Raw genomic sequence first — 15612 nt, 5'->3', positions numbered from 1 at the left:
GAAATAGTGCTTTTGGGAGCATCACCTGCAGTTTGCATTATATCGTCCACCTCTGCCACTGAATACTCCAGCTTTAGCTGTTTCACTAGTCAAAATGCTGTATTAAAATATTAAGCCAGCTAATTAGACCAATTTGTGTAGTTTCCAACTATGATACCTTGAATTTTTGAATTGAAATTTTAACTGATGTTATTTAAAATACTCGCAAGTGGCAATGTTTTTATTGTAAACACATAAGTTGTGCATTCTATTTAAGTTTAAGATTAAATAAAAAGGTCATTTAAAACCTTCTTAAGATATTGTCACAATAATTTAGATGAAGTGGTAATTTGCTTGTCAATCTAATAAGGTCAAAAGGACTTTATTATATTGGCAAGATTTAATTTCTACATAACTGTGACCTTATATACAAAGAATTTTTATCTGTGAAGTGACACATAAAGAACTAGATTCAACATAGCTGTAATATTCATGCTAATGATCTAATATAATTTACGTTTTCCTCTAGAATCTAAATTTCAGTTATAAAACATTTGGGACATTATATTTTGCATTGCATTCTTCAGAGGTGTAGTATGAATATAGCTATAATTCAGGGATTTTTGCTTTCTGAGATCTAGAAATTTTATATCTGAGAAACTGCATATACAGTACAAAATCCAAAATCCACGCATCTAATATCCAGACCTTCAGATCACCAGCCAAGGGGGGGGGAATAATAATAACAATAAATATATATGTAAATAAAATAAAGTAGTAAAAAAAATCCTCCATTAAAAATGAAGAATATAATATAATAAAAGGAGGCAGGTGTATTGTAAATGTGATTTTTCTCTGGATTGACTGAAGTTTCTGCATGTCACTTTTAAATACCTGCTTACTAGGGAAGTCAGATTGTGCGGAAACAATGCTTGATTGACATTGTATTAGTTCTAGCCTGGGTCACATTTTTGGCTCTTAAATAGTTAGTAGGGGACAGGACCCACATTACACATTTGCCATTTACAACTGTTGCAGTCTGTGTGTGTCCTAAATTCTGAAAATTCCCTAAATTCTGCTGCTTGATGCCTCTCCTAAATTCTAAAAATTCACCCATCCGTAGTTTTGCTCCTTGTTGCTGTTCTAAATTGTAAAAACTTTGGTCACCCCGAAAATCTGGCACCTGCTCTGGCCTGTAGGGAGATGGTGCATTTTTCTCTCTTCTCTAAACAATAAATCACAATGTTGGCATGTCTACATGTAATCTTACTAGATTTAAGCTGATGACCTAAAACCCCAAAATTTCCAGAAATCTTGGTGATTTGGGATCTCAGACTTTATGCAGCAGTTAATGGACAGCACATTTGTGTGTTACATTGAAAATCATATGTGTTGTGTCACTGTATGAACAGATAACCTTCACAAGTGGTAATCTTGAAGGCTGGTATCCAGGATTAATTTTTATTTGTGCAGAATCTTCAAAGTTTAGTAGGAACTCCAGAAAGGTTAAGAACCCTGTTTTCTTCAAATTTAATGAATCCTATTCTTTGTTGGGAAAAGAGTTTTATTGATGAAATTAGCAAATAATTTTCCAAATGTCATTTCGGAAGATGAAAACATTTTTCTTACACTGAGAAATCAGAAACTATCAAGTAGAGTCATTTTTGGGCTGAAGTATTCAAGCTAAAAGAAAATGGAAAACAGAGATTCTCGTAAGAGACAAACTGTAAATTTGTTTAGTTTCCTTCTTTGGGCCCACTGTAAAGTGTATTTAATTGCGTGGGTCATGTTATAGTAGAATGTAGAACAACCTTGAAAGTTGACAGCCTAATTAGACTGTGAAGACTGAAATATTTATTCTCATTAAACAATAATACATATAAAATTTTTGGATAAAAATATACTTGTAAGGATCCTATTAATAAAGATTTTGAAGATCATTTATTGAGTATCTGAGCAGCTTGCTTAAATTCTTTACATTCTATAAACCATTTTTTTCATACTAGCATCATCTGTTAAAAGGATTTCTAATCTCCCCCAGTTGTTAATATGCCTACATCATGCTGTAATCTTAGTACCTGAAGGGTCGAGTCATTGTCTACATCAAAATGATAATAATTAATAATCAATTGTTAGCAAAAAGAATTTAAACAGAGCATTTCCAAGAATTTAAAACCTTTCTCCTGAAAAGCAAGCTAAACTTAGCAGTTATTTTAAGAAATGTTGAGAAACCAAAAAGCTAATACATGAAAAGGTATAGTAAAAAATAAGTAAAAAAGAATTACACTTTTTGCTTCACTAATGAAATTGTTTGTATGCGAGTGTATTTTGTGTCACATCTTAAAGTGTGTTTTGTATTAAATAACCCATTTTCTGTGATTTGGAACTTCACAATCACTTTTTCTTTTCATTAGCTTTCAAATTAGGGTATAATGAGTTTATCTTCATTAGGATGTTAATGAATTAAGAGTACTTAACCTTTTAACTGTCATGCCCGAGATTATCTTGGGCACAGCACTGGTGTTCGAAAATGTCACGCCCGAGTATTTCTCGGGGTAATTTTTTTTTTTTTTTGATTGCATCGTATTGTCATACCCGAATATATATCGGGAGATGTTTATTTCGGCTACATTTAGTTTTTCCAATAAAAAATTTGACAATTTGTGTACCCAAATCATCAAAATAACTTGACAGTTAAAGGATTAAGTCAGAGTTTTTGAAAGTTTTTGTTATAGTGAGTGTTGCTGCCTTGGCAGCAACACTCACTGTAGTACTATTATCTTTACCAGCTATGCTAAATAGTTATCCGGCATTAGCCATTTTGTGAGTCAAAATAAAAAACTCAATAAATTGAGCCAACACAAGTGTTTGCTTTGTAGTCTTCTGTATAGAATTTATTTAAACTTTAAATTGACCTTTTTTCTTCCACTACTATCTTGCAAGCTGTGAAGATTAAATTTGTAAGCACGAATTTTGCACCTTAAAGCTTTTAATAAAAGGTTTGTTTAAACCTTCTTTGACTCGGTTGTTATTTCATAGATGGACAATAACTCACTTGTTCATCTTAGTAGGGCTGAAGGACTTTAGTAAGTTTCAGAGAGTAACCATACAACATAGTCTATATTATTTGAAATTGTTAATTTTTTTTTCCTTCAAGGAAAATTTTCAAGATTTTGAAATAAGGTTCAATCATCCGTGATTTTCTTGCCATAATTACACTTTATAGCAGCTGCTAAAGGACAGTCATTTTCCATCATAACTAGGTAAACTTAAAAAAATATTTAAAAAGTATCGTTATTTTGCAAAACGGTACAAGTATCACCACATGACAAAATAAGATAAGCCAAAAAATAAATCCTCAACAGCTATACTCAACAATTATGAAAAATACTTGTGGTAAAATCTATGAATTTGTCAGTATGGAGTGTGACTTTATTGAGAACAGGCATTGGGCTCTGTTATACACGCTGTCCACTGAACTCCTTAAGAGAACTGGGGAGATTGTTTTCCAGTAGTCTGTCATTACAATTTCAAATTCTTGAATACAAGGAGGATACTTTCTCTGAGCAAAACATCTTCCTAATGTAGCCCAGGCATGCTCTGGGAGATTTAGGTTTGAGGAATGTGCAGACCATGTCATGTATTCACTATCTTTCCCTGTTAGTATATGACACTTTAGCTAGTTTATGTAGGTGGGCATTGTCATCAATGAGCAGAAAATCTGGACCAATTTTGATGCACTACTGCTGTACCTTCATCAGAAAAATGAAGAGGAATCCTGTCGCATGATACCCACCCACACAATTATTTCTCTTCCATAGCAATCAGTTTCCTGAATGTTCTGGGAATGAGTTCTCCCTCACTTTCCACAATACTGATGTCCAGGATCAATGTTGGTAGTGAAGTTCGATTCATCAGAAAACATGATTCTGAACCATTGATCCTATCGAATATGTTCCTTGCTTTAATGTAATCTTTTTCAATGGTGATAGTGGAATGCTTGCAGTAGGCTTCCTTGCATTTAAAAGCCAACGTTATTTAATTGCTGACAAATACTTATTGCATATATTTGAATATAAGTAGTATTAGCACTGTTTGCAGCTATCTGACTGAAAATAGCATTTCTGATTCTTTTCACAGCTAAGGCGATATATTTATCCTCTTGTATTTGGTGTCAAAAATTTTAATTTATAGTAATAATTTCCGAAACTAATAGCATGATTTTACTCTCAAATACTGCTGCTTTCAATTATCAATAAAGAAACAACACAGGTGTGCTGTATTTTGTGCAAAAAAAAAAAAAAAAAAAAAAAAGATTTTATCCTGTAGCATCATTTTGTTTTTCCTACAATTCTATCAAGAACAAAAATTTTCCTAAATTATTTGTTCCATAGCGATTTTCAAGTAATATACTTTTATTTTATATTTTGTAATTTATTGCTAACTGATATCATTTTGTTTTTGCTCTTCATTTCACAGGGAGAGGAGGGAGAGTGAAATCGCAAGAAAAGGATGTTGCAGTTGTTATAGAGTATGTTTTATTTTTATTTAAGAAAATAATAATTTTTAAGAACAATTATCAGTATCATTTAAGACTCTTAATTTCATGTCTTAAAACTATTAATATCAAAGGAAATTTATAAAATTGTATGTAATCCATACTTTAAACATATGTGATATTGATACTTTATTTAAAAAAAGTCGAGATAAATCATTATAATATATGAAGAGAAAAATGCTACAAAACAGTTTATCTGTACAGTATTTTCAGGAGTTTCAAACCAACCTCATCAACAAGCAAAAATTGCAGAACTGTAAAATATAAAAAAAAAAAAAAAAAAAAAAAAAATCACTCTGACAGTTCAAATTCATGTAAAAAAAGTCAGTCAGAACTTTCTTCGCCGAGTTGGCTTTTTTTTTAAATGGATGTCCTCAGCTTGCATATTGTCGTTTTGTCAGTCAGCAGACTATCTTCTTGCCCTTCCAAGTAGTCCAGAAGGCACTAGACTTGATAAAGTGTAGTTCCATGAATGACCTTAACATCAGCAGACTGCTTCCCGCCTCCACTCTCCTCCCTTTGCTGTCACTTAATGCTTCACCCCTCCGCACAACTAACAATTTGTTCAATTGTGTGGGTTTCAAATGAGGGCAAGTTGCAATCACACTCCAGCCACTATTCAAAAATGTTTTCTTTGACCAAATGTTCAAGTCCAGGTAGCACACTGTTTGCAATCTGAGAGCAAGATAAGCTGGTGACACCTCTGTGTCTGTATCAAAACTGTAATGTTCTTCCAAGTCTGCAAGAATTTTTCTCCTAGATTTAGCATTGAATATTTCACTTTCTTCCCTGCAATAGTACTTTCATAGATAGCATCCAGAATTGAAAATTTTTTCAGGAAATTTTAGGATAATGATCTTCCTTAATCAATTTACTTAACATGCAGAATGATACTTTCATTTGACCGATGCAGTAACACCTTAGTGCATTGTCTGTATCAGGGCTGTCACATTGGGTAGCAAGTACTTTACGAAAAATTGTCCATCTCCTGATTTTAATATCTATTTACTTGATGGGGTGGCACATTGTCTAAAATTGACACTGCTCTTCCAGGAAGATCCTGTGATTTTAAAAAGTCTGTTACTTGAGAAACAAATTTTGTATCAAACCACTGCTGAAATATGATTCTATTCATCCTTCCCTTTTCTGATTGAGATAGTCCATTGGCAAGTTGGTTGTTTCCATACTTTTAAAAGACATTGGTTTTCTTTTTCAGACACAAAGGTTTTTGTTGCCAAGCATTTCAAAAATAACGATTCATCAACATTGTATGTCTGCTCTGGAAGGAAATTTTGTCTCGCAAAAGTCTTGCATTGTATGTCTGCTCTGGAAGGAAATTTTGTCTCGCAAAAGTCTTGCTGTATTCTGATCACTACTCAGAAGTTCACCCTGCACTTCGAACTGTTAAATACTAGAGTATTATTTGAATAAATAAACCATCCTGATGATGCACAGAATTCGCCCTTAAGTCTTAATTGCTGAAAAAAATATTTAGCTTTTCCTGTACAAATCAGTTCATTTATTGGGTTTCCCTCTTGTCTCTGCTGCCTAAACCACTCCAGCATGGCTTTATGTAGGTCTTCGTGGGTTGACTTTTTAATTGTTTTCTTTTCCTTCATTCCCATCTCAGAATCAGATGCACATGCAAACCATGTAAGTTGATCCGTTTTCTTTAATAAATTATCGACAGGCGGCTCGCCAACTTCGTACTACAAAAAAAACTGAATTCATGCTTGATCAGTTCTCTACTTATCATTCCAAGCTTCTGATGAATGGAAAAAGCAACAATCTTCAGTTTTTTTGGGGGGGGCAAGCAATACTGGTTACAGTAATTCACAACCACTTGTAGATAAAAGAGTAAAATCTAAGCTTTTCCTTGAAGCATCCGAGCAAGTTCTAAAAAAGCAGTTTCTTAATCAGAAAGTAAAAAATTATTCACTAACCAGCAAATGTAAAAAATTATTCGCTAACCAGAACTTCTTCAATTACTGTATTGCCCAGTGGCGTAGCGAGATGGGGCATCTGCCCAGGGCAGCACTTTGCTAGGAACGGCAAATTCCCTATTGTTGAACAGGGTTCGTAGCGGTCCTTCCAAGTGCTTATAAGTCCTTATATTAGAAAATAAAACCTAAAGACTCTTATAGGGGCTTACTTTTTCTTTAAAGCCCTTATTTTTTTTGGTTTTTAGTGCTTATTTTTTGCTTTTAGTGCTCTTTTTTTTTTTTTTTTTTTTTTTTTTTTTTTTAAATGCACACGCATTTTTCCCCGTACCAAAGCCGAAACTAAATAAACAACTTTCAGATGGTCAATCATACTCCCGGAAATAACTTTCCCCCCTTTCTCTGCATTAACGTAACCTTTGGTACACGCAAGAGTACAGACAGGTGCACGTCGTTCTATTGGTCAATGAATTGCGAAAGAGGTAGAAAATTCCGGTACATTCAATATTCTTATCCTTCCACTCAAATACTACACACGTTTGAATTTCTATTAACATTTTAATAATTTGCATTCTCGTTCCGCGTGGTCAGTTCATATTCGCATTTATTATGATCGCCAGAGTCGTAGCTAGGATTTTCAGCGCCCAGGGACAACTGAAGGTTTCGTGCCCCCTACTGCTTGCCAAAGATGGAATGCATTTAATTCTAAAATGTTGTAACATCAGTTTGGCGCCCCTAGGATTCTGCACTCAGGGACAGATGCCCCCCTTGCCCCCCTCTAGCTACACCCCTGATGATTGTTATGCTTATATTATATGTATGAATATTTATAATAATATAGTTGCAGTAATTGCTGAAGTATTAGATAAACTTTCAAAAATGGGTATATGTGTTTTAACACAGATTAGCTTTCTAAGGAATAATATTCGGAATGGCTTAAATAAAGGCAAAGTAATCAAATAGTCAAAAAAAAAAAAAAAAAAATTTTTTTTTTTTTTTTTTTTTTTTTTTCCAATACATTATTCAGTACGGAGGTCTGGAGGTTCTCCCCTTTCTTAGCAAAATCTAGAATATTGAAACCATTACAGTTCGCTGCAAAACAAGCAACGGACTTTTTCCAATTTGGATTGAATAGGACTAAGAGTTCTGCGATCTACCAACCCAAGCGAAAAATCATTCTATTCCGTAAATTTAATGCAGTCTGTTCAAAATTAGAATGAAAAACACCCCAGATTAATAAGTCTCTTTTTTGTGCAATAACGTTTGCAATATTTTAAATATATATGTTTGAATGCAGTGATAAAAAAATGTGCGGAAGGGTATTAGTCTCGAAACAACATTTTGCATCAAATCACCATAAACAGCTGTATCACTTTTTTAATTGTTGCCACCAAATATCGTCACCATGTATTATATTAAAAAAAAATAAATAATGAAAAATCTGCATGAATGTATGTATGTTTCTCGAAAAAACGGTACTTAGAGCCATAAAACTTTTAATACCATAATCCTCCCTCCGAATATGGAAAGCCTGTATCTGAAACTGAATTTGTCTTATTATCCATTTCATATTTTTAAAACTTTAACTGATTTTTGATTAAGAAACTCAACAACTTCAAAGCCAGCAATGGCAACACACTGTATGGAATAAAATATTGTTATCTCCAGCACGCGAGACCAACAGTTTGAAATTCTAAAGATATTAATATTCTTCTTCATAAGCTCCACAGCCTGTTACAGGCCAAGGCTGTCTCTCCAAGTTTCCTCCACCTGACCACATTTGGCGCAATATCCTTCTATTAACTCCAATTAACCTTAAATCTTGCTCGACATCATTTATCCAATTCAGAAGTCAAACAACAAAAATCAGCGTTATATTTACAAAATTTTCACAGGACTAGTTTCGATGGTTTTACCGAACCACCATCTTCAGCTGCAAAATTGCAAATGAACAAGATAGGAAATAATGATTAGATAAGATAAGAAAGCCTGGACAAGAATAAGCAAGTGGCACCATCTGTTGGTGAAACCAGAACTAAAACATAATTTCTTTAAAGGCCGAAGGCAAATTTGGATTGGAATTAGGATCGTTAACTAGAACAGAAAGATTTTTATGAATGTGAAATGCCTCTAGAAAATCCAGTTCTCCAATGGAAGATGTTTTTTGAATAATTTTGGCAGCAGAAAAACTGAAAGTGGGGTTTTCGAACCAACAATGTTGAGCAACAGAAGACTTCTGTGTTTCCTTTTTTCTAACATATGCCTCATGTTCCTTGACGCGAAATTTTAAGGCTCTCTTAGTTTGGCCAATGTAAATTAAACCACACTGGCAAGGAATCCTATAAATACCCCAGGAATTTATATCCGGAATGGGGTCCTTGAGTATGGAACTCGGAATTTTATTGATGGGAGAATAAACAACCCGAAAGTTAAATTTCTGAAAAATATGTGCAACTTTATAGCTAATTGATGGAAAGAAGGGAATGACAACAGAATTTTTACAATCTCCTAAAACAAGAGTATGCCTTTTAGTGTGTTGAGATGAGAATTTTTTAACTGCTTGATTAATAATGTTGGGTGGAAAGCCCCTGTCAATAGCTATTGCTTTTAAATAATTTAGTTCTTCATCAAGGGCTAGTTTGGAGGAGCAAACTTGAAGAGCATGGAAAACATAGGAATAAAATGAAGCTAACTTTTGTTTAATTGGATGACATGATTTAAAGTGTGGTGGAAGGCAAACCGATGAAGGTTTACAGTAAACCGTAGTACTGGAGTTGGATGTGTTATGTGTGACCAGAATGTCGAGAAACGGAAGAGAATTGCAAGTCTCAAGTTCAAAAGTGAACTGAATAGCAGGATCAATAGAATTCATTGTTGAAAGAACTTTATTTAAATCATCTTTATTACCTTCAAACAGAGTAAAAGTATCGTCTACGTAGCGGAACCATGCCGGGAAGTTTAAAGTTTCAAACAATTTTGATTCATAATAATGCATGTAGATATCAGCCAGGATGGGACTGAGGGGGCTTCCCATGGCTAATCCCTCAGTTTGCTTGTAATATTTATTTTGGAAAACAAAATGTGTTTCTTTCAAACAGAGTTGAGTGAGAGAAATTAGCTCATAAATTTCCATGCAAGAGTGGCCAGATAGTCGTCATGGATAGGAACACTTACATCGATGGTGTCACTAAACTCTTAAACGAAGGACCATATAATCCGATCCCTAAAGATCCTTCACCTTCGGACTTGTCAAAAATAAAAACTGCGATCAAATCTTCGCAAATCATTTCAGGCAACTTAAAACATTCACTTATCCCATCTGTTGCGAATTGTGCCAGATTATATGCTCTTCCCAAAATTCATAAAAGTAGTATTCCTTTCCGCCCTATTGTATCAAATTTAGGTACTGCCTCGTATCCATTAGCTAAATATTTAGTTTCTAGATTTTCAACTCTATTAGACAATAACATTTACACCATAAAAAATTCAATAAAGTTTGTAAAAAAAGTTAAAAACATTTATCTTAGTAATTTACTCATGGTTTCTTTTGATGTAAAATCATTATTCACCAATGTCCCAGTGGAGGGTGCATTAAGATGTCTAGAAACCAGACTTTGCGAATTTCATTTCTCTTGCATCGAAATTGATGAGCTAATTTCTCTCACTCAACTCTGTTTGAAACAAACACATTTTGTTTTCCAAAATAAATATTACAAGCAAACTGAGGGATTAGCCATGGGAAGCCCCCTCAGTCCCATCCTGGCTGATATCTACATGCATTATTATGAATCAAAATTGTTTGAAACTTTAAACTTCCCGGCATGGTTCCGCTACGTAGACGATACTTTTACTCTGTTTGAAGGTAATAAAAATGATTTAAATAAAGTTCTTTCAACAATGAATTCTATTGATCCTGCTATTCAGTTCACTTTTGAACTTGAGACTTGCAATTCTCTTCCGTTTCTCGACATTCTGGTCACACGTAACACATCCAACTTCAGTACTACGGTTTACCGTAAACCTTCATCGGTTTGCCTTCCACCACACTTTAAATCATGTCATCCGACTAAACAAAAGTTAGCTTCATTTTATTCCTATGTTTTCTGTGCTCTTCAAGTTTGCTCCTCCAAACTAGCCCTTGATGAAGAACTAAATTATTTAAAAGCAATAGCTATTGACAGGGGCTTTCCACCCAACATTATTAATCAAGCAGTTAAAAAATTCTCATCTCAACACACTAAAAGGCACACTCTTGTTTTAGGAGATTGTAAAAATTCTGTTGTCATTCCCTTCTTTCCATCAATTAGCTATAAAGTTGCACATATTTTTCAGAAATTTAACTTTCGGGTTGTTTATTCTCCCATCAATAAAATTCCGAGTTCCATACTCAAGGACCCCATTCCAGATATGAATTCCTGGGGTATTTATAGGATTCCTTGCCAGTGTGGTTTAATTTACATTGGCCAAACTAAGAGAGCCTTAAAATTTCGCGTCAAGGAACATGAGGCATATGTTAGAAAAAAGGAAACACAGAAGTCTTCTGTTGCTCAACATTGTTGGTCCGAAAACCCCACTTTCAGTTTTTCTGCTGCCAAAATTATTCAAAAAACATCTTCCATTGGAGAACTGGATTTCCTAGAGGCATTTCACATTCATAAAAATCTTTCTGTTCTAGTTAACGATCCTAATTCCAATCCAAATTTGCCTTCGGCCTTTAAAGAAATTATGTTTTAGTTCTGGTTTCACCAACAGATGGTGCCACTTGCTTATTCTTGTCCAGGCTTTCTTATCTTATCTAATCATTATTTCCTATCTTGTTCATTTGCGGTTTTGCAGCTGAAGATGGTGGTTCGGTAAAACCATCGAAACTAGTCCTGTGAAAATTTTGTAAATATAACGCTGATTTTTGACTTCTGAATTAGTATTTATTCGGCGTGTTATTGTGTCTTAATCATTTATCCATCTAGTGGGTGGTCTTCCTTTTCGTCTTTTCGTGTTACTCCCTCAATTCTCAAGGTTATCTTTTTAGTTGGAAATGCATCATCATATCTAAACACATGGTCTGGCCATCTGATACGAGATGCCTTAACAATTCTGACAATATTAGTTTTACTGTATTTCCAATATTTTCTGAGAAGTTCATGATTATAAAATATCCTTCACATGCCATTTTATTGTACTGGTCCAAAGATATTTTTTAGGATTTTTCTTTCAAAAGTTGATAATTAAGTCTTTATCTACTCTGTTAAGTATTCAACATTCACTTCCGTAAATGGCTACAGGCCTTATTAAAGTTCTATATAAATTTAATTTAGTTTTTACATTGATTAGTTTCAATTTAAGTTTTTTTAAGGCTGTAGTAACATCTATTAGCCATAAATATTCTATTCTTTATTTCAATTTTTATATCATTGCAATTTGTGATCAATGTGCCTAGATATTTAAATTGTTTTACAATTTCAAAGGTATAACTGTTTATCTTCAAGGGGGATAAATCAACAGTTTTATTAGATGTAATCATAAATTTTGTTTTGTTTTCATTAATGTTTACGCCCATCTTTCTTGCTGCATTTTCAAGTGAGACAGAAGCCTCGACCACAACTCGTTTTGATCGCCCAATGATATCAATGTCATCGGTGAAAGCCAGCAATTGAATGGTTCTGTGCAAGAATGATTCCACTTGTGTTTATTACAGAGCCTCTTATGGCCTTTCTAAAGCTATATTAAACAGCAGGCAAGATAATGAGTCTCTCTGTCTTAATCCTTTCTCAGTATAAAAAGGTTTTGAAAGGTATGTTGAAATTTTTATTTTACATATCACTTTTTTAAGAGTCAACCTTGTAAGGCTTATCAGTTTCTTCGGGAATCAAGTTCTAACATCACTTCAAGTAGTTTTTCTCTGTTAGTACTGTCATAGGCGGCTTTAAAGTCAATGAACAGGTGGTAGATGTCAATATTATATTCTTTATTTCTTTCTAAGATTTGTCTAATAGAATGCGATTGATCAGTTATTCCCTTCTAGAATCCACGCTGGTAATTCCCAATAATGTTAGAAGTATATGTAAGCAATTGTTTATACAAAATAATGGAGGAGATTTTATATGTTGAATTCAGTAAGATATTCCCTCTGTAATTACAACATTCTAGCTTGTCTCCTTTTTTATAAATAGGACAAACATATCCTTCTTCCCACTCAGGGGGCATTTGTTCCTGTGTCCATATGCAACAAATTAGATAATGGATTGCTTTATTTAAATTCATTTCATTCATATTTCAAAGCTCTACCTTGATGGCATCCGGTCCAGCTGATTTATTATTATTTAACTTTTTAATTGCCAGTTCAACATCATATAGAGTTGGTGGATTCTGCTCCTTAACCTCACATTCACAACTCATAGTAGGTAGCAAGTTATAAGTAGTTATCTCCTCTCTCTACCCGAAAGCAGACCCTTAAAATATTCATGCCAACAAACCAGAACTTCCTTCATGTCTCTGGTAATTTTTCCATTTTTTTTCCTTTAAGTTATTGTTCTGGAATTAAAATCAACTTTGTTATAATTTATCAGCTGATAAAATTTCCTAGCTTCTTTTCTGTTTTTAGATTTTCAGTATCTCTGTAAACTTCATCCAGGTACAATCGCTTTTTCTTTCTATGAATTCTCTTCTCCTCTCTTCTTAATTCCTTGTACCTTTCCTCTGCATTTCTAGTATAATGTATTTGAATCATTAGTTTATATGCCTCATTCTTCCTTTTTGTAATCTTGCTGCATTCCTCATCAAACCACTGATTACGTTTGCTTTTCTGGTATTGTATTTCTCAGATGCTTCCACGATAATTTTCTTTAGATTTTAGCAAGCATTCTCAGCTGTCGGGCTTTCCCCTCACTTGTCAACAGTTTATTCTGTAGTTCTCTCCTATACTTCTCAATTATCTCTGTTTACTTCAGCTGTTCAATATCTCAAGCTTTTTAGATTTTTGTTCCCTCCTTTTATTGCAAGATCTGTTGATCTTATATTGCAATTTCAAAATAATTAGAAAGAGGTCAGAATCCACATTCGCACCTCTGAATGTGTGTACATCTGTAAGACTATGTATCTGTAGACTTTGTCCTTTTCCTAATCCCCTTTAACCTCAGTGGTGGCATGGGCACAGATAAGTGAAATATTATATGTCTTACCCTTGTACGTAGCCTACAAATACTCTCATTCACTGGCTTAAATTTGATGATTCTATCTCTAATTTGTTTATCAACAATAAAACCAGTTTCAAACTGATGCATTTTGTCATGGCAGCTAAAATAAACACTGCAATTACATTTATCAATCACTCCATTGCCAGTCCATCTCATCTCTTGGATGGCCAGTATATCTAATTTATACTCAATAAAAACATCAGTAAGCATTTTCAAATCTCCGCCTTTATCTAAAGCTCTTATGTTCCATGTCCCAAATCTCAGATCCGATTTCAAGCCAGGTAGTCCTGAATGTGTCAGTCCGGAAGAATCCTTTTGAGATTTCTGAATCAGAAGTTTTTATGAGGATTGGCTTTGCGCTCAACCCCCAACCTGGAGGGCCAAGCCTTCAAATTTATGAACCCCCTGGAGGCAGGGGTGCCCATTTTAGTCGCCTTTTATGACATGCATGAGTTACATTGGGACTATTCTTTCACTACCGGTCACCACATGGGTGATTCTAAAGATATACTGTTTTTAAATATTTTTAGCTCAGATGCTCTCGAAATATATATGCATATGTAAATAATTTTTTAAAAAAATCCCCTTTGAATGTAATATAAAATCTGGCAGCTTCTAGTTTTTTTACAGGTTCTAAACAATTTACGCTATAGTGAAAATTGGGGAAATTTAAAAAATTTGTTGAAATGTGATTCAGTTTTTAATGTTAAAAATTTAGCATGTTATTGAAGAAAAGTTTTAATCCTTCATTGCTATAATCATTAAATGTGATATTTATATCTTCTACAGCTCTCCTGAACCGGAAGCAAGCTCTCCTGAACCAGAAACAAATCGTCGGACAAGGCATACTAAACGACCAAAGAAAACCCGGAATCATAAAAAATCGCAAATGCAATGGTATTAAAAACATTGACAAACATATTAATTTATTAGATGCATTTTATATTATTTTTCTTTTCTTCGTTGCATAAGCTGATTTAAGAGGCATTTGATGAATTGTAAATATTATGAAATTTATTTATCTTGTATAGGTTTTCTGAAACAACTCCTTCTTCACCCCAAAATAGTCTTCGGATAACTATAACAAGGCGACTGAAAACAACAAAACCAGTTGATGACTTGCATATTGAAAAGTAATTTTTTCCTAAATCTGTATTCTGAACAGTTTTATTATATGAAATTTGTAATAATACTCAATCTATGCTATCTGTTAGATGAACCACTTAATGAGAATCAATTCATATCTCATAATTTTACTCTTGCTTAAAGAGTGGTAAGAAATAACTGTCATCGAGTTTGTGTTCATGCATCATTTGTGCTGTTCATAACAAATGATAGTACATGTTATAGAGGTCATTATCTTTCCCTCAGTTTAGTTTTATTCTTAATCTCAAGATTTGAAAACAGGTCATTAGTACCAATGGCTTCTTTATTTTTGGCTTGCATTTTATATGTAGATTATATGCTATGGATATTGCATACAGATGAGTCATTTTGAAGTTTTTTTAACTTTCGAATTAGGTTGTAAATGGAAAATAGCAATCTCACTTTATTATAAAATGTTCTGAAACATGTTTGTATTGATTATATAAGTTATGATTTATTGTTATTTTGATAAAGCAGTGTCACAGTTTAATTCTTTATTGCAGAGTATTACATGATTGAAGAAAGTGTTTAAACTTGTATTTTTCATATTGTTAAAAGTTTTTTTGGGGAAAAAAGTAAATTTTAATATTAATTTCTTAAGGTAAAAATTAAAATTAGTAAATTATTTATTATGGTTTTATTGGTTAAACACTGAAGTTCCGTACTATCCAAATTATCCTGAAGTTTTTATAAGTTAAACATTGAAGTTCTTTTACACTGAACTTGAAACTTCAGTGTAAAAAATTCATGCAAATATTTGATAATGAATTTACTAACTTGGGTTATTTTTCATACT

The 15612-nt window shown here is 33.4% G+C and overlaps 1 protein-coding gene across 2 annotated transcripts in view; it reads left to right on the top strand.

The window, feature by feature from the left end:
• The window catches only part of LOC118181494 (uncharacterized), a 57845-nt gene that overhangs the window by 16001 nt on the left and 26232 nt on the right, over positions 1–15612 (top strand). For both annotated transcript variants that reach the window (XM_085811967.1, XM_085811968.1), the window contains 3 exons: positions 4459–4510; positions 14460–14567; positions 14702–14803. In XM_085811967.1, the coding sequence (XP_085668093.1) occupies positions 4459–4510; positions 14460–14567; positions 14702–14803 (262 nt within the window). The remainder of the gene's footprint in view (positions 1–4458; positions 4511–14459; positions 14568–14701; positions 14804–15612) is intronic.

This window comes from Stegodyphus dumicola, chromosome 2, assembly GCF_044657685.1.
Source record: "Stegodyphus dumicola isolate Sdum_Otavi_A_Nest chromosome 2, ASM4465768v1".
Lineage (NCBI taxonomy): Eukaryota > Metazoa > Arthropoda > Arachnida > Araneae > Eresidae > Stegodyphus > Stegodyphus dumicola.
The sequence above is the reverse complement of the archived record's forward strand: the minus strand, read 5'-3'. Positions and strand labels throughout refer to the sequence as shown.